The sequence below is a fragment of the Rhinopithecus bieti genome, unplaced genomic scaffold (genome assembly GCF_001698545.2).
Source record: "Rhinopithecus bieti isolate Rb0 unplaced genomic scaffold, ASM169854v2 scaffold_12070, whole genome shotgun sequence".
In the NCBI taxonomy this organism is placed as follows: domain Eukaryota; kingdom Metazoa; phylum Chordata; class Mammalia; order Primates; family Cercopithecidae; genus Rhinopithecus; species Rhinopithecus bieti.
The window spans coordinates 707,224-727,104 of record NW_016807449.1 but is presented as its reverse complement, the minus strand read 5'-3'; the positions used below and the strand labels follow the sequence as shown (position 1 = coordinate 727,104).

General features: G+C 47.9%; 1 protein-coding gene across 7 annotated transcripts in view; it reads right to left on the bottom strand.

Moving 5' to 3' along the window:
• The window catches only part of NTRK3 (neurotrophic receptor tyrosine kinase 3), a 394,945-nt gene that overhangs the window by 320,213 nt on the left and 54,851 nt on the right, over window positions 1-19,881 (bottom strand). For all 7 annotated transcript variants that reach the window (XM_017882063.1, XM_017882065.1, XM_017882064.1 and 4 more), the window contains exons 2-3: window positions 3,640-3,714; window positions 2,832-2,903 (exon numbers count right to left, since the gene is read on the bottom strand). In XM_017882063.1, the coding sequence (XP_017737552.1) occupies window positions 2,832-2,903; window positions 3,640-3,714 (147 nt within the window). The remainder of the gene's footprint in view (window positions 1-2,831; window positions 2,904-3,639; window positions 3,715-19,881) is intronic.

The following is a 19,881-nucleotide window of genomic DNA, read 5'->3' as shown; positions in this document are numbered from 1 at the left end:
AAAAAAAAAAAAAAAAAAAAAAGCTGCCAAGCCAGGGCTCCGCAATTAGTGTTGGAGTAAGTGATCATCTTGTGATTGCTCAGCTGGGGCCAGAAGACTTGTAAATGCATTTAGAGGACAGAAATAGAAGACGTTGTGAGACAGCAGAGAAACCTGGCCCATTTGCCAGGAGAAAATGTCCCAAAGCTGCCGGGAAATTTACTCAATTGGGAATTTGATGTGTGTCTTCATAAATAAGAAAAGTTAATAAATAAAACCGTGGATGAAGCCAGTGCCTATGCCTCATCCTATTGACTCGTCTCTCTGTCACCCCCAGGCTCCTCTGGGCGTCCCACTGTGCCTATCAAAGCCACTTGACTGGGTGCTGACTTTCTTGAACTAGGTTGAGCACCCTGACTTGCCCCTAATGCACAGCCAGACTCAAACTAGGGGTGAACTAATCGTCATCCATCCTTCTCGGTAATCCCCCTGTAACCAATAGCAAGTACTTTGGCAAGTGTGTGTCCAGGAGAAATGTGGCCAATGTGTCCAGGAGAAAACAGGGCCCAAGGTCATGGGCAGGTTCAACGTTATCCTTGGGTCCTACTCCAACTAGGTCCTCCTACCCACAAAGCCTTGGGAATCTTGCAAACCTCCACCAGCCTCTATCGCTGCCACCACTCAGCAGACCCCAGATCATTCCAAAAGAGACAATGGGTCACAGCCCTCTTCCAGGATCCTTAAGGGCAAGCCAAACACATGCTCTGGTACAACCCACTTCAGAGACACCTGCAGCCCAAGATGCAACCCTGTTCCCACTCCAGAGCCTGGGTCCCGAAGCTTCTCCATCTCCCTAAGAGCTGCAGGGACACCATGCCCTAGAAGGCTCTGGAACCTGAACACCCAGTTCCTGTCCTCAAAGAGAAGAGGGTTTCTCATCGTGGCCAGTGGGTAAGGACCAGGGCTTCTGCTGGTCCAGTGATGGCAGGGCTGCATCAACAGCGTCCCTCCCCCAAATATGACCTCGCACCACAAGCTAGCACTCTATGTGCCACATTCTGCTCATGGAAGTAGTTTTGTTTGGCCCATGGAGTTGAAGGGTCTTGTTTTTAGTTGGCAGCATTTAAAACCTGAGTTGTTTCATGGAATCTCCAAGTCTTCTGGAAACAAGTCTGACCACACGAGGCCCCACCTCCATGTGGCAGCAGTCAGCTGGAACGAATGACTGGTTGCCTCTTTGGAGGGGACACGTGACCCCACCTGGTCCACCATGGGCATTTGGCTTTGTGACCCTTGTATTAATTACTATGAAAACGGAGACTTCTCAGATGTCAAAAGCTTTTTCCCTTGGGATGTTTTACAGTGAAACTCAAACCCCCAATAAAATAAACACCTGGAACATCTGGTCCAAGACCCTCTTCTGGTCCCAGCTATGCCTCCAGTTGCAAAGAACACACATCAGGAGACTCTCACCACAGAGGCTACCCTGGGGCAAGGGGCAACAGCTAAATTAAACAGTTGAAAGGGAGGTCTCAGTCCCCTGGAGCTGATACATCTGGCCCTGAGCAGTGGCCATAGAGCCTGCTATTTCCAGAGAGAGAAAAGAAAGCTCCGCAGAAAACAGAGGTGGCCATACTGATGAATAAATATTTATCAAGCACTCACTATGTGCTTGGGAAAACACACAGAGCCTGGGGGTAAGGTCAGGACCCCCCAGAAAATAAAAAATAACTCATCTACTAGGATTCACTGTGATCTCTTCCCTTTCCCCACCTCCCCTACCCTCCACTTCCCACAGCTCCCCTGGATGTTCTGCTCCTGTGCATGCAATTTCTCTCTGGCCCAGCTGCCCTTCCAAATGCAATAAAATAAAATAAACACCTGGAACCTCTGGAGCAAAGTGCTCAGTCAGTGAAACTTTTAAGTGGCCACAGGAAAGACTAGCCCAAGGCACACCACTTCTTCACTTTCTCCCCAAAGGCAATAGACCCCTCCCCACCTGGTTCCTGCAGAGCCTCTACTTTTTGGGAATACGCCCAGTGGATGTCCGAGATGGCCACTATCCTTGGAATTGACCCAGACAACAAGTACCCCTCTACAGGTGCAGCAGGTTGGCACTTCCCCTAATCACTCACCCCAGGCTTCCTTTCATGCCCACTTTCTCCCCAGGAAATGGCAGTCCTCAATTAAAATCCCAAAGTCTATCTGCCCAGAACTGGGCTTAAAGAGGAAACATCAACTCTTGTGATTCTATCCCCACTAGGGAAAGGGGAGAGACAGGGTGATGGAGGCACAGACAGACAGGAACCCCCACCCATAACCACCTGACCTCTAGCTTGTCCCAAACAAAGCTGTGTGACCTTATACAGGTGTTTCCACTTCTCTGAGCTTTTCCCCACTGAACCCAGAATCTATTTAGACATAACACTGGCTATTGGCCATGCTTTCTTTCTTCTTGCAACCCCCAAGTCCTAACACACATATACACTCTTATGGGCCTATGTATGGTCTCAGAAGTGTAGTATTCACATTACATATGAGTAGAATTCCCTATCATTTACATTCCCATAAAGTTGCAAGTTTCATCATGAAAGTGAACAAACTTGGGTGTCAGGAGACTGACTCTCCCTCTCAGCCCCTGGTCCTAGATTTTTCCTTCTGACAGAAACCTCAGAGATCATCAAACTCAAAATAATACTTTTAAGAGGCAAAATTGGAAGCCCAAGAAAGTTCAAAACCTCGCCCAAGAGCTCCTGGAGGCAAAGCCAGGTCTAGACCTCAGGTCTCCAGTTTCACTGCCCCGAGAGTCCCTGCCATGTGCCCCCCCATCCCTGCAGCCCAGCTCTACTCACATGTAACGCAAGTGGGGGTTCTTGGCAAAGGCTCTGGGCTGAATGCTCCGAAGTCCTGAGTTCCTGATGGTCCTAGACAGAGAGAAAAAGAGGATCAGCAGAGCTCAAGTGGCAGAGCGATGTCTGCTCCGGGCTGAGGCTGGCAGGGGGTGAGGCTAAGGCTGGCCCTGCAGCCGCCCTGTGGGTCATCTGCACCTCTTCATTGCCAGTCATTACAGGTGGCCCGCTGTGGTACTCAATGGAGGCATCTGGGCTCACTTGCCCCAGGGCCCTGTGTGAGGCTGGGAGGTCAGGGGTCATACTGGCAGCTGCCCTCCACCCATCGTGGCCAGTGGGTAAGGACCAGGGCTTCTGCTGGTCCAGTGATGGCAGGGCTGCAGCCCTCTTTGTTCCTTGTCCCTCTCCCCCCTCCACGTCCCCACAGTCACTAGCACTGACATCCAAGGGAGGAGGTAGCTGGGAAATCTCATACCCCATGGGGCTCATCAGTCAAGCATAAGGCTAGGGAAAGGACACTCACCCAGCATGCCTGAGTTCCGGGCCTGCCTTGAAACCCTACCTTCAAGATGGGAATTCACACAACCCCCTTGCCTCTCTAGACTAAGGTGAAACAAAGGGGTGTGAAGAGATGGCCTTTGAAGCCTCTGGTGTCCCCTAAGTGTATGTTGCCAACTCTACCAAAAGAAGACCCAGCAGGGGAAACACCAATGGCAGCCTTGCTGTGCCCCTCACTCCACCCCAGAAGGCAGACCAGGTGACACCCGCCCCTTCCACAGGGAAAGACCTCTCTGTGGCCGGGTGCACTCACAGATTTTGGAGTCCAGTGTAGAGCTCCATGTCCACGGCATTGAGCGTGTGAAGACTGCGCCAGTTCTCTATGTGTCTGTAAGGGAGGAGGAAAGGTAAGGGTCACCAGATGCAAGAGAAATGGGGCTGGCTTTGGAGCCACAGAGACCTGGGTTTGGATCCCTGATGAGCTAATTGACAGCCAGGCCTTTTGTCAAGTCACCAAATAAATCTGAGCCTCAGTTTCTTCCTCTGTATGGTGAGGTTCACACTGCCTGATGGAGCTGTTGCGAGAATTAACTGGATTCATTGGTTCCAAGTTCCTGGCCCATGGATTGCATTCAATCCCCATCAGCTCCAAAAAGATGCTATTTAAAGACGTGAAGTTCAATCTCCCTGCTTTCCTTCCTAACTCAGTTTTCCTCTGTTCCCTTTCTTTCTTTTTCCTATTCAGAATTTCCTAAGGGCTGGCCCTTTTTTTTCCTTAGTTATTGCCCATAAAGACAATACAAATGATATGGCTTAAAAAAAGGAGGGTGTGGCTGGCTGGCCAGCGGGCATAGCCAAGGAGGGACACACACCTACTTCCAGCATCACCAGGGTCTAGACCCTGGAAGCTGTCTTTGGGTGACTCACAGCCCAATCCCTCCTGGAGCTCAAGAAAACCAATGGCTTGATTGGGTGGAGTTGACTCCAGAGAGTGGGGGCCACCTAAGTATCCTGGAGTCACTAGGGTGTCATGGAAAGAATGGGAACCTGGCAGTCGAGGACACAAACTCTAGCTTCATCTGAGACTTCAGGACCCAGTGACTCTGAGCCAGCGCTTCCACCTCTCTGGGTCTTGAATGTCTTCATTTGTAAGAGGAGAGTTGCACTGGATCAGCAGTTTCTCCCCTTTTCATCACGAAGATCTCCTTTTAGAACTTTGCCCCAAGAGATCCCATGTTTAAGGAGTTTATGTCTAGCCAGCACACTACATCTATTAAGTGCTAGTTAATTAATCTTCTTGGATTTATTAATCAGAGATATAAATCACTGTTAACCAGAGCTTTTTATCAACAGACACAAACCCGTGCTAACTGATCCAGTGCATACATTCCAGCCCAAAGCAAAGAAACTCAGTATGCTGTCAGCATGAGAAGGTTTGTCATGGGTATGGATCTGATTTCTGGGTTTATTATTTTTATATTGACCAAATTCCAGAAATAAACACCCCTCATTAATGCTTTTGGGGTCCCCAGGTTGAGAACCATTATGCTATTGATTATCAAAGCCCTTTGCAGCTGTAAAGGTGTATGAAAGATGCCCATTCGTACACACCTGTGATCCCAAGAGCCACCAAAGAATCTCAGGAAAAGGCCTTCCACTGCCCACCCCATCCTCCCAGGATTTTACTCTGATCAGTGGCCATGAAGTCTAAGTACCGTCTTAGTGAAGAGTGCAGAGAGGTGACAGCTCATCCTGGGACAGAACTAACCCAGGCACACTCTGTCCAGAAAAGTGACAGCCACCTTCCCCAGACGTCTCCTCCCCAGCACCACCACACCCGTAGCTCTGCCATCTGCCACCAAGTCGAGTGAGAGCCAGCAAGGCAGCAGGACTATGGCTGCCAGGGTCTCTGGAAGCATTTCAGAGCCACACAGTGACAAGGTATGCTGAGAACCTGTTTTGTACCACATTCTCTCAAAGTCCCTGCTGAGCAGCCAGAGACACTGGCATCTGCTGGGGACATGGACCAGGTGGCCAGGTTGGTATTGGATTCCAATGCCAAAGTTCTCCCTGGAAGCCTTACAGCCCCAGAGCAGTTTGGGTGGTCTGGTCCCACCATGGCAGGGAACCTGGCAACATTTCAGATGAAAAGAAAGCGCCAGAGGAGTAGAACTATCTGTGTCACCAGGTCCCCCAATATATTCCCTGGGCTTTGTAAATTACTAAGTAGATCACCATGATTGTACAGAATGCTTCTCATTCACAGAAGCCCAGCTTCCCATAAGGATCTGCTCCCAACAAGCAACTTTGTTCCAATTGTTTAAATCAATGAAATCATTTTTGTCAGCTCACATTAGAATTCCATAAATGTGTTGTTACAGTTGAGTTGTCAATCATTACCATGTTCTCAAGCCTTACCCTTCTCAGCCCTCACGTCCTTATGCCCACAAATTGACCCTTCCCTGACTTATGCACACACTGAGATATGGCAGAGAAATGAATGAACTCCTTGATGCAAAGAGTCCTCCAGTAAGTAGAATGATGGTCCCCATCTCCTCCGTTAGGTAGGTCTGAGTTTTCCTAAATCAGGAAATGGCATTTTTATAGCCACAGTGCAACAGTGTGAGTAGGAGTCAGGGCAGTAGTCATCAAGGCAGTAGTCATCAAGCTACCAGCCTGCTGCCTGCTTTCCTGCAGCCCCAGAGCTAAAAATGGCATTTACATTTTTAAAAATCAAAAGAAGAATTATATTTTGTAACACATGAAAACTACACGAAATTCAAATTTCCATGTTCATATTCATTCATTTACTGTCATCTATAGCTATCTTCAAGCTACAAATAACAGAGCTGAATAGTTGCTACAGAGGCCATATGGCCTGCAAAACCTGAAATATTTACTTTCTGGCCCTTTAGAGAAAACAGTTGTCGACTCCTGCCCTAGAAGCTGATGGTCAAAATGCGTATCCTGGTCCCATCAGTGCCCCTATCTATGTGCCCTGTCCAGGTTACTTCTTCTGTCTGTGCCTCAGTTTTCTCATCTATTAAATGGGGATAATAAAATAACTGCCTCCTAAGAATGATGTGAAGAGCAAAAGACTGTGATAAAAAAGGAAACTCCTTTGCATTGTGGGACACACATAAGTCCTCAGGCAGAGCTGGTTGTGCTGATTATTTTCCTCCTGTGCCTTACAGAAACTGAGCAGTCTTGTTCTCAGTTTTCAAGCTAAAAATGGCATCAGGCTTCTGCTGGAAGTTGTCATTTCTCCGCAATCATTGATAAAAACCCCATGTGGCGGAGTGTAGAGGGGTAGGAAACCTGTCATTCATGGCCTCCAGGACAACTGTTCCAGCAGGAGTTTATACAGCAGGTTCCAGCAGGTTCAAGGAGTGCATAGACACTGCGTCAGAGCAGGTTCCGAGGAAGAGCAGGAGGATGAAGATGAGGCCCTGACATTTCTGGATGGCATCAGCTGAGCACCTGCCAAGTTCTCCTATGACTCACCACTTGGTACCCAACCAGGAGGGTCAGCGTTGTGACTCTGCTGGTTGGTGTGTGTGTGCTACTAGGGAGACCACCACTTTTAGTGAAAAGGGCAGGCTCTAAAAAATATAATATAATATTTTATATATATACTATATATATGTATATATAGTAAAAGAGCAGGTTTGGTTTGCTTTTGTTAATGGTAAGTGAGTACCTCAACCCAGCACGATTACACGTGGCTTCCCCTTTTTTGTGTTTTTCTGGGCTATCCAGGTTGTTTTCATTGAGCATTTGTTTTGTCATTTGAAAATCAATCAATACTGTCTGTAATCCCAGCACTTTGGAAGGCTGAGGTGGGTGGATTATTTGCGTCAGAGTTTGATATCAGCCCGGCCAACATGGGGGAACCCCTGCTCTACTAAAAATACAAAAATTAGCCAGGTGGTGAGTGGGTCACCTGAATCCCAGCTACTCGGAGACGTGAGGCAGGAGACTCGCTGAACCTGGGAGGCAGAGGCTGCAGGACTGAGATCACCACCACTGCACCTCCAGCCCTGGGATGACACAGTGAGGGAACGCTGTCTCCCAAAAAAAAAAACAAAAAAAAAAAAATCAATTACCAATACCTATTCACTTCTAGAGGAAGGCCAGGCACCTAAACCTTGTGGGGGTGGTGATTGGTTTCCCTGTTCCAGGACCACAGGCTGGACCAGCTCATCCCTGCCCGGACATCTTACAAACCCACTCCCACTGTGGAGGAAAATAATTTAGAGCAATGCCCAAGGGACTGTGCAATTCTACAGAGTGCATGGCAGTGGCCCCCACAGGAACCTGCAGCTCTGCTCTCAATCCGGGTGTCCCGGTTCAATCAGAAACAGAGAATGGAGGAAGGAGAAAGAGGGCAAAAGGTGGCACATCAGGTGCCCACTCCTACTTTAAATAAATTACCTCCACTTTAGTCTCGTAATACATAGGTTCTCAAAAGGAGGCAATTTTGCCCCCCGGCAGACATTTGACAATATCTGGACACATTTTTGGTTGTCACAGCTGGGGAAAGAGAGTAACAATGGCTTACAGTGGGTAGAGAATAGAGATGCTGCTAAACATCCTACAATGCACAGGACAGCCCCCACCACTAAGAATCATCAACCCCAAATGTCCACAGCACCAGGATTGAGAAATCCTGCTTTATTATATAAAGCTTCTGCCTAAAAGGGCTATTAAAGCAAGAGTCTCATGGCTTAAAACAACATCAATTTTGAAAATGACTGCTTTGCAGCAAACACTACCAGGCCTCAGGCCAATACAAAAAAGCCTGCCTCTAGGTCACTGAGTCCAGGTGAGAGAACAAAACGGGCAAGCCACAGCTCCCAGGACCCTCTCAAGTCACAGGCATTTCTTGAGAGGAAATGACAGGTGTGTTGGCCTGCTGGACCATGACCCAAGCCAGGCTACACATTCCAGAAGCAATAGTGGTCTCTTCTTACCATCTCTGGCTGGAACCCACTGGCCAAGAGCCTTTTCTCTCCACTGAAAGTTCCTCTCCTGGATTTCTCATGCCTCTTCATTCCATAGAAATGTGAAATGCTCCATTCAGAAAATCAGCTCAATGCCCTGCTCCTACCCTCTCACCACTGCCCTTCCGTTGCACAGAGCCACTACTGTGCCAAGAGCTAGTGGGCACCACTTTTCCAGAGGGAGGGAGACAGTGGGGCATAATACATGATGACATTGACCTCCAGAGCCAGAGTCGGGCTTAGGTCAGGAACTCAAAAACCTCAGTGAGGTCAAGGTAGATCTCTGGGATCAAGATCTCGTGATGCTGCCAGGTGGGCTTAGAAGGGGAAATGGAGTCAGGGAATGGCCATGCAGAGCCTCTTTGGCAATCCTAGAAAATCAGTCGGAAACACAGCCACTCTCAGTGACTCACAACAGCAACACCAGGTCCCAGAGACCCAGGACCACAGATAGCTGCTTCATAGCCATTTTTATAATGGGACATGGCATAAATTAAATATTAATTGATACATCCATGGGGAGTGCAAACATCCTTTGTGCTAGAATAAATCAGATTGCAATTCCTGTTTTGTTTTGTTTTGTTTTTGAGATGGAGTTTCACTCTTGCCGCCCAGGCGGGAGTGCAGTGGTGCAATCTTGGCTCACTGTAACCTCTGCCTCCTAGGTTCAAGCAATTCTCCTGCCTTAGCCTCCCGAGTAGCTGGGATTACAGGCACATGCCACCACACCCAGCTAATTTTGTATTTTTAGTAGAGATAGGGTTTCACCATGTTGGCCAAGCTGGTCTCAAACTCCTTACCTCAGGTGATCCACCTGCCTCGGCCTCCCAAGGTGTTGGGATTACAGGCGTGAGCCACCATTCCCAACCAGATTGTACCACAGTTTTCTCTTCTTCCTTCTGTTTTGCTTGGGCCAGTATGAAAATGAATTGGCAATCTCCAAGCATCCCAAAATTGGATGGTACAGAATGTGTGGTCCATATTTTAATTAAAAATATGTCATGTGGATATGTTTAAGAGTTGTTTCTACCTTCAATATTTAATGTTTCATGTTTACTCTTTTTCTATGCAGAAAACTGTAGAATACAAAGAACTGTAGAATACAAGATTTGCAAAGATACAAAGACTACCATCTAACCCCAGAGGACTAAGAAGATTGAGGAAGTACACAACAGGGACAAGGCACCCTTTACCTGGCAGAACTTCCCTGGGCAGTTGGCGAGACAGGAGCTTGGTTGGTGGAACTTAGGAACATCCTTCCTTGCTCTACAGGTAGCAGGCCCAGTATTGCCTCATTTTTCTAAGCTTTTCCTGCTGCTCTCTTGCTGTCAGATTGCTGTTATCTTCACTGTGACTTCTCACTGCTATTAATGAGCTCTTCTTCATAACCAAACTTTCCAGACAACTAAATTTAAATACAAAACCCTTTGCATTTTCAACTTCCTTGCTGGGTGTTTCTTTTTTCCACCTAAAATGCATTACACACGTCCTTGCCTTTTTAAGCAGAGTAGACAAATCATGATTTACATTTTCTTGATGACCTTACATCAATACGACCAGCCTAATGAGTCTGCCAGGCTGTAACACAGCAAAACCCTCAGAAGTTCCTGAAGGATGCAGAATTTGTAGCCCTACTACAAATGGTCTTACCCTGATATGATTTCCTATTCCAATGGTTATCACATCCATTTTATCTATTTTCTGGCTTTTTCTTTGATATTAGGCTGCAGGCCATCACCTTTTAAGCTGTCCCCAGGGCCCCTCCTCCCTCCCAAATTGTGCCCAGTCTCCTCTGCAGCCTCTTGGAGCCCAATAGGTAAAAGCTGGCACCTGGAGTTAGGCTGACATGGAGATGACAGGCTAGCACGGGAAGCCAGATGCCCTCAGGCCAGTTACTAGAGCTTCTCCAGCCGTCAGTTTTTCCATAGCAAAACTAGTTGTGGTGAGGGTTAGCGAAGGTAATGCCTAAGTCCTCAATTCAGTGTGGATGCACGGCACTAGTGAAATAAATAGCTGATTCCATTTGTATTGTTAGAAATGCATGTTAAGTAAGCATATAAGCATAAATAGGATCTAAGGGAATATGAAAACATTCACACACACATACATGCACATGCATACAGATAGGTAGATATTTGCCCTTGTTTTCATATGACTTTGTTTTGTTCCTCCTTTTGGATAACTGAAGTTGCCAGTTAAGTGAAGCTTTCCTGGAGGTGCAGTCACAGTTTGTATTTACATAGTGGTACCTAAGTGTACACCACTAACTTTATGTCAGAATACTGGCAAGAGGTAGCTGAAGCTGATGTTTCCCCGGGATGTGTGTGTGTGTGTGTGTGTGTGTGTGTGTGTGTGTGTGTGTGTGTATGTCTTGACACAGAGTCTCACTCTGTGACCCAGGCTGGAGTGCAGTGATCTCAGCTCACTGCAAACTCTGCCTCCCAGGTTCAAGCAATTCTCATGCCTCAGCCTCCCGAGTAGCTGGGACTATAGGCATGTGCCACCATGCCTGGCTGATTTTTGTGCTTTTAGTAGAGACAGGGTTACACTATGTTGGCCAGGCTGGTTGCGAAATCCTGGCCTCAAGCAATCAACCTGCCTAGGCCTCCGGATGCTTTTTATATGTGAGTACTCTACTCCTCCAACACAAAATTCAAAAGCTTCAAAAACAACAAGATTGCATACAGGTGTCCCTTCTCTCCAGCTAGTGCCTGCAGAAGCTAGTCTGGAATTCCATTTCCTAACAAGTCGGCATTGGAGCACACACATGCCTGAGTGCATGTGTGCACACACACGCACAATGTGCTGCGCTTTTGACTCCGAAGGCTTGTAGGGCAATGAGGAAATTGATTTGTTATCCAGGCATATTATGTCTAGTGATCCAGACAGCAGCATTAGCTTTCAATTATCTGATATGTTTAGCATTATAAACAAACCGTCTGGAGCAACAGCTCCATGGTGCTAAGGCATCAAGGGGGCTGGGGAGGAGCTGCATCAGATCATGCTAGACAAGTCACCCGGCTCTCCCTCCCTTGACAGCTGTTGTGGGGGACAGTGTGCTAGATGCCTGGGGAGCCAGACCCGAGAGCCCCAAGCAGTCAGGGGTTGGAGCAGCTTGTGCCAGTGACCCCAGCATGCCAGCACCTTAGCACACAAGCCTACGAGCAGCTGTGTGCCAAGGACCACGGTGAACCAGCCTCGCATCTGGGACCACCCCCGGGACCACAGAAAGGAACATTCAGATCATGCAGTGAACAGATGGAAGATGACAGCATCTGTGCTGGCTTCCTGATCAATTCTAAAGCATTGTGCCAGGAACGAAGAATGTTTGTGCACACACCTGTGTTCTGCAGGTGCAAAGATGCTGTGTCTCCTAACAGGAAAAGATCAAGGGCACATCTTCACTGCTACCCCACTAAGAAAAGGACTAACTCCCAGGAGTGAGATTTCTTCTGGGAGCCAGCCAGTTCACTGGGGAGTCCAGGCTGTTGTGGTTGAACCCCAGCCTGTGGCCTCCTACCCTACCTCTCCCCAGCCTATCTGCTTCTATTTTTACTGCTGCTGCTTGGGCTGGCACAGTATGGCAACCCCAGCTTGCCTACACACCAATGCTCCAGGTAACCATCACCTATTCTAACCTGGAGAACAAGCATCCTGTCCTACCTGGCCTCCCTGCTTTCCCTCTTCTCCAACAATCTACATTATTGCAACCACTGTCTCCTGCCTAAAACCCTCCAATGACTTCCTTTGGCTATGACAATAAAATCCAATTATGTCCAGACATCACTGGGAAGCCACCCATAAGATCCCGCACAAGCTGGCCACCAGACGCTTCCAGGGCTCCTTCTCTGAACACACTCTCCTTGTTTTGTGGACTCCAGTCACTCTGTCCTGTCTCTGGTCTTTAAATATGCCAAGCTTATTCCCAACCTGGCCTCCTACATGAAACGCTCATCCCTGGCTTCTTTCAGTCCCTCAAATCTCCACTCAGAAATCACCTTCTCAGAGAAGCCTGTCCTGACCCTACCATGTTAGCAGCCCCCGCGTTTCCCCTCCAGTTGCTCTGTAGCACAAACTCCTGTTTACGTCCTTCACAGCCCTTAATAACCATCTGTAATTGTCTTATTAGATTATTTGATTATGTGTTTGCCATCAGTGTCTCTATATTAGAACCATAATGCATGAGAACAGAGATCATATCTGTCTTCCTCACCATTTACTCACCCCCAGAATCTCAAACTGGGGCAGCTACCCCTGAATAAGTATATACCTGGAAAGCCATCCAGGACAGTACTACGTAGCCACCCAGCTGTCCCACCTCACTGCCAGAGGATCTCCACACTCAGCACCTGCATGGCCCTCACCTGATCCCCTGAGCAGCCCAGAGCCCTGGTCTGACCCTACAGGCACCCTGAACTTGATCTCTGGGGAGGGTTGTGGCCGCGAGCACACCACTGAACATCCCACCCAGGGACAGACATGCTGGGGGCATAACTGCAGGGCACAGCAGCAAGAGGAAGGTGATCTCAGAGGTCTCAAGGGCCCCATATCCAGAGCTCCCTCCCAGGCCCAAGTCTCTGCTTGATGCCCACTGTCAGGGTCAGCAGTGGGGAAGTAGGAGGGCCCCCCACACCAAACAAAGAGGAAGCAGAAATACCCTTGGCAACCGGGCACATCTTTTCCACCTTTCCTGTCCCTACATGACTTCACCAAAGCATGAGTTTTCTAAGGCCAAGGCCAGGAGGCTATGGTTCCAGTGTTTTGCAAGTAGTGACCACGAGGCGAATAAATGAATGAATCTCCAAAGGGATCAATGTCAGACCTTAACCATTTAGCTATCAGTTTCCCATGTGGACTTTCTACCCAGCCTCAACCTTTCCCACCTTCTCAGGAACACACTCATTTTTTTTCTCTTCCTCTTCCCTACCCTCAACTCTCGGTCTGCTATATTTTTCCATCAACATATAAACATCTTCTAGGAAAGCCCATCTACAAAAAGGAAAAAAAAAAAAAAACCCTTGACTCCATGTCCTCCTCCAACTACCAACTCATGTATCTACACCTCTTTATGGTAAATGGTTTAAAAGAATCGTCTACACCTGCAGGCCATTCTTCCTCACCTCCCTTTGATTCTCCATCCCAGTTTGTCGTCTGTCCCACCACTCTACTGAAACTACACTGTCAAGGTCACCTGTGATTTTTATGTTTGCAAATCCAATCGACTCCTGTCTGTCACCCATTATTCAGTTACTGGGTAGCATTTTACCCCATTAACCACTCTTTCTTCCTTGAAACATTCTTTCCTCCCTGGCTTCCTTGACTACACTCTCTCCTGGGTTTCCTTCTACTCTCTGGATATTCTTTCTTAGGCTCCTTTGCTGATGTTGTATTCTTTGCCTGATCCTTAAATATTGGAGTCTCCCAGGGAGCCTAGGGCTCCTCTACTCACTTCCACTCTCATGAGCCAAGGTACTCTCCCCCAAGTGCTCTGCTCTGAGCACCATCCTTGTGCTGATAGCACTCAAATGTGCATCTCCAGCAGAACTTTCCCTGAGCTCCAGATGTTTAGCTGACATCTTAGCAGACCCAATACCAGCCCCTGCTTTCCTCCCAGTAAGCTGTGTCCGTATCAATAAATGGCACTGGTATCATGGAGTTGTCCCAGCCAAACCCTGTCATTGATTCTACCCTTCAACTCTATCTACTTCTTGCCACATCCACTATTATCACCTGGGTCCAGGCCACCATCACCTTTCACAAAGACACTTGCTCCAAAACATGACTACTGTTTCCACTGCGGCCCACTTAAAATCTGTCCTCCACAAAGAAACCCCAGTGAATTAGTTGGAATATAAACTTAATCATGCATTCCACCAAAACAAACAAAAAACCTCTAGTGGCTTCTCATGCGCTTGCACTCGGGAGAAAATTCAGACTCCATCATGACCAGCAGGATCCTTCCTGATGTAACGTTTGCCATTCTCTCCTCAGCTCAAACCTCCCTCCCTCTTTATTCATTTGACTTCAGCCTCACTGGTCTCCTCTCAGGACCTTTGCATTTATTTGTCCCTCGGCCAAGATGCCAGCTTCAGGATTCTTTTGAAATGTCACTTCTTCAGAGAAGCCTTCCCTGACCAGCCTAGCTAGGGTCATTCTCTGAACCTTCCTCTAGATCAATAGTGCTCATGCTCAAGTCAGGGGTGGATTGTGCCCCCCAGGCTTGGATTGTCTGAAGACATCAGTTTTGATTGTCAGTATTGGGGCAGTGCCACTGGTGTCTAGCGGGGTGAGGCTAGAGATGTTATTAATCTCCTACAATGCACAAGACACAGCCCCACCCCCAACAGAGAATTATCCATTCCAAAATATCAGTAGCAATAAGGTTGAGAAATGATGCTCCAGATAACTCCTTTATTATTACTTGTCAAAACCTCTGATTATGTCACCTATGTGTTCACTTGTTCACAAAGACCCTTGTGTCTCTCTCCTAATGCAATGCAGGTTCCCTGAAGGCAGGCAACCTCTCTTATTCACTACTGTATCTGCAACACTCATCCAAGTTCCTGGTACATAGTAGAAATTTTAAATAAACAAATTAATAAATGAGTGTCCCTCCTCAGAACCCTGTGACCTCGCAACAAGTCATGAAAAATCTGTGGTTACCAAGGTCTTGATGGGGACAGCACTTTTTCCAACCACTTGAAGAGTCTAAAGTATAAAGGAGCAAGCTGTGCCCATGGGATTGGGGTCAGAGGGTTGGAACCCTTGTAGCCCCTTAGAGAAAGTCTCCTCCTGTCTACAGATGAGAATCAAATCATGTTGATTACAAAACCTCTGATCCTTACTAGACATCTTAGCTTTGAACCAGGGGAGAAAATGAAGGCCTTTGATCAAGAGTAAAAACAGCCTCAGGCAGGGAGACAGACATTGATTTTGACCCTTACTCCCCAATGGGTCTTGGGGGAAAAAGTCTGAGCGAGAAGGAGTTTGGTCCAGGCCTGAGCAGCTGGCTTGAAAGTAATCCAATAGTGCGAGCTCTGTGCCTAAAATCAGCTGGCCCCAGGGGTTCTGAGAGTATTGCCCTTCGGGTGGCCAATTTCCTTAGGAAAATATGAAATGGCCAGGCCACCCTTTACTGAATTATAAAGCACTTATCACTTCTTTAATAACTACCCGCATGGAGGACTTAATTCACTCAATATGGAAGTTATAAAGGCGAATTGGTAAGTGAGCATTAAGCTCAAGTGCATTGCATAAAGACTTATGAGGGCAATATTTTTGCCTATTAAAAGGGTAGATTTTCTCACTGCAACTCTGTCTCAGAGTTAATGCAGAAAAGTCACTCCAAAGCTTGGGGCATTTTCACTGTTAGAGGGTAAGTTCGGGTCATTAGGAGGAAAGGGAGTCCTTGACTTTGCAGGAATAATTATCGTGGAACCTGAGGGTGTCAGTGTGATTAGTCAAGGTAAGCATCAGAAAGACAAGATCACATTTGTGGTGGCCAGCCCTCTCCTTCATGCACAGCAAGCTGGGATGCAATCGGGCCACAGAGAAGAAGAGAGAAGTCACAGGATGAAGAAGGAAGGGTAGGCTGGAATGGGGGCTGCAGAAGAATGTGGAGCAAGGGCTGCAGGAGGAAGGCAGGCCCTGGGGCCAGCTCCTGTAAGACCTGAGCACTGGGAGGAACACCGACTTATATCTGCGGCCTGAAAGGGAGGAAATGATATTCACCTTTGTATTTTGTAAGGCAACCAGCTCTGGAATTTCTGAAGATTCCAGAGGGCTCCATTTAAGAAGCTGGAGCGGTAGCCTTCCTCACCCAAGTGAAGGAAATGCAGGCTTCTCTCCTGTTCGCTTTTCCCTCCCTTGCTTCAGCATTGCCACCCATTTCCTTTCCTCCAGCAATAAACCGTCTGTTCTTTTCCTCATATACTCACCCTCTCTCTCCATTCACATGACTTCAATTACTGCCTAATTAGAGATTGATTCCAGTTCTACAGCTCTACCCTTGATGCCTAACCTCTCCCCTGTCCTGAAGTTCTTGTTATCACAATACACATTCCCCTCAACTCTTAAGAGTAAATATGGACAGAATGGCTCACTCTTACCACCTGAACTTTCCCAAACTACCTTTACTGAGTGCTCCTGACTTGAAACATGACAGCAGAGATGGTGAGTCAATTTTAACTTATGTACAATACCAGTGGGTTGGCAAGAGCTAACACAGAGTGCTGTGATTAGAAGAGGTCTGTGGTTGAGGAGGACAAAAAAATAATAATAATAACCCCTGTGATCGATTAGTGATGTCTGCCCTGAGCACAGTACATGGAAGGACCATGAAAGTACCATCCATTGACCACATCTACTCAAAAGGCTCTGTGACATGTTTTCTTTCTCAGATTCAAGTCCCATCAGTCCCTTCTTCCTGATATTGCAAGTAACTTCCCTTGTCTTTTTATTTCTACAGTTTCTATCTTAGACAGCCTCATGCCCAGAAGGATATGAGGACCTCTTAGCAACCCTTTCAGCTTTCAGCCTTTGAGTGCTAACCTGTTCTAGGCTCCATTTTTTTTCAAAGATGACATCGATCATGTCCCCTATAGGCCCAAGACATCCCAATGGCTATCAAACACCTCACACCAAACCAAACTTCTATTAGGAAGCCTTAAGCCTGCAGAAAATCTGAAACTGAGGAGAAGGGACTATAAACAGAGCTACAGACTCTTTGAGGATGGAAGCAACTTTTTCTCTGTTTCCCGTGTCCAAACCATTACACTACTGAGATGCTTTCCTGGGGCTTGAATCCAGTTGGAAGCTGAGAAGAAAGGGGATTGCTAATGGGACCTGTGTAAATGGCTTTTGTATCTCTCATTCTTCTTGTCCCCACGTGTTCTCATCTTTCTCTCAAAGAAAATAAAACATCAAGCTACTCCAGGGAGGTGTGCTCACTTCCACAGAGAAGTCTACCTGCCAGGCATCATCATGCCTTCTCCCCTCTGGTTCTTCCCTGTACTATTTTTGGAAATGGTTTGGTATAATGAAAAAACAACAGCTTTGGGGTCAGCACTGGGTTTCACTTTCCAGCCTGTCACTGACAAGCTAGGTGACCTCCCATGGCCTCAGTTTCCTCATCTGTAAAATAGAGATAATGATGCTGACCTCATGGAGGCATCATAACAATGAACTAAAATAGTGTTTGTAAAAAGCCCAAGCACATTCCCTGAAATATGCTAGGGCTCAAAGAATGTTTATTTTCCTCTCCAAGAAGAAAAGCAATCCTTGGGTTGTGCAGGAATTGAGGTCAGGATCTGGGGCCACCATGGCAGGGAGGGTAACCCTACTTGCAGCTGCAGTGGCTGAGGCTGTGACAGGCATGTAGTGTGAGACTCTTCTCAGCCACCCCCTTCCCATCCTTACCCACCGCTTCCTCCTCCACTTGTAACCCAGCCTGCACTTTGCAAGTCAGCCAAACAAAGCCCTGGCTTCCCAGATCTGGTTCCCTCCAGCATTCTCTGAGCCATGGTGCCTCTCCCTGCCCAACCCTGGCTACTCAGAATGTCAGTGGAGCTGAATGTCTCCTTCTGGGGTTCCGATGTGCCACATCTTCCTCTCCACTAAGCTTTTAACAAACCATCACCAGCTAGTCACAGTCACTCAGCGATCCCAGCCTCACCCTCTCATTACTGGGAAATTTTTCTAGGTGGCTGCTGATGTATGTATGTAATCCTGTCACCTGTGTGTCTAGGCATTATCTGCCCGGCTTCCCTTGTGAGAGCATAAATTCCTTGACAACAAAGTCTGCTGCATTCTATTTATCTTGCTCACCCTCCTTGTGCCCCATGCTCAGTTCTGCGCTCAGTGAGTGTTCAGACCTCGCAGGAATTCCTAGAAGCTTCTCCTTGAAGCTGAGACCAGGTGGACTCCAACCTGCAGTGGAGAAGAGCTATCTAAGTAGCCAAGGACAGGGCTGAGGCCCAATGCTAAGGGCCCAAGAAGCACAAAACAGAGAGCTGAGGAAAGATGCTGACTGACACACAGTTCTCAGAGTCTCATCCTGCACAACTCAGCCAGATGTCTTCGCCTTTGGAGAGCCTTCCTTGGCCCCCTGTTTCTCAGTCACAAATTCCTCTGCTGTGCTGTCCATCATGGAACTAGGGCTGATATTTGAGACAATAACACTTCATAGAGCACAAACTCAGGACCAAATGGACATCACCTCCTAAGCCAGGCACTGATCCTTAGTTCCTGGATCCAGGGATGGGGTGGGGTGGGGTGGGGTCAAGGAGGTATCAGGCTGGAATGGCTGGTTGACTGGAATACTGGGCATCATCACCTGGGGAGCTCAGGGAGCAAATATTTACCCTTTACTATGGAAGTAGCTCACTACTTTCACAACTTCCAGGCTTTAACTGATGTAAGCTGGTGAGAGTCCACTCCAAACAGAGCCTGCGCCTCTCCCAGGACACTCATGACATCATCCTGTACTCTTCGACATGCCTATCTCCTCCACAAGACTCCTTGGGGCAGGGACTATGTCTTTTATCTCAGCATCCCTGGCACCAAATGGGGCTCCTGGCTCCTAAAAAGCCCTGGTAAATGTGGCATGGATGCAGCAGGAGTTCTCCTTCCCAGAGCTGTCAGCTTCACCCTTGGGCAAGAGCATTTAATATCCTGAAAGGAATCATCCAAATTAGTGAAGGGAGGCCCGAGGCACCATCCCAGGAGTCCCATGGTGGGGCAGGATGGGGGAATGCAACAAAGACTCTAACTGCCCCTCTTCTAGGGAGCCTGGTGGAGCACATCTCCTGGGACTGACCTTCTGCGCTGCACAGAGTAGAAACCTCAAGCTGAAAGTGGTGTCTGTGCCCTCAACTACGGCACCTGGGGAAAGTGTCTGGGGAGACCCAGTCTTTGGCCCTCACCCCTGCAAGCATTCTACCTCTCTAGGTCAGTAGCAGCAGGGTTTACTCAAAGATCCTAGGGGCTTGGGAATGTAGAACCCCACAGCTGGCTGCTGAAATGGAGTTCAGCAGGACAGCCTGGGCCACCACTTCCAAGAAAGGAAGTTGTGCTGGTGCCCAGTAAGTAAAGAGGAAAAACCTACAGGTGGGAGGGGGAGTCAGAGCCAGAACACTCCAGGATTCTCAGGTCCAACCCCAATCAGCTCTCTTATCACACTATGCACAAGGAAGAAGCGCAGCCCATGGCTATCTGGATAGTGGGTGACCGTGAATAAATTGGCAGCATGATTGAGCCCAGGCTCTGAGCCTCTGGCTATAGAGCTCACTCATGTCCCCCTGCATTCACCACAAAGAAGGACTCGATGGCCAGAAGCCATTCATCAGTCCCCACCTGCCCAGCCTGGCTGCCAACCTAGAGCCCATCTTTACTCACTGGGTTCAGCTTCTCACAAGCCTAGCTGAGGCTGGTCTATCCAGGCCTAATCCCAACAGCAGGTATGGCCTGGAACTCCACTTCATTTATTTATAAAGTACCTACTATGTGCCAGCTCCCTCTGCCTGGCATCTGATGTTCCTAGAGAGATTTCCCCT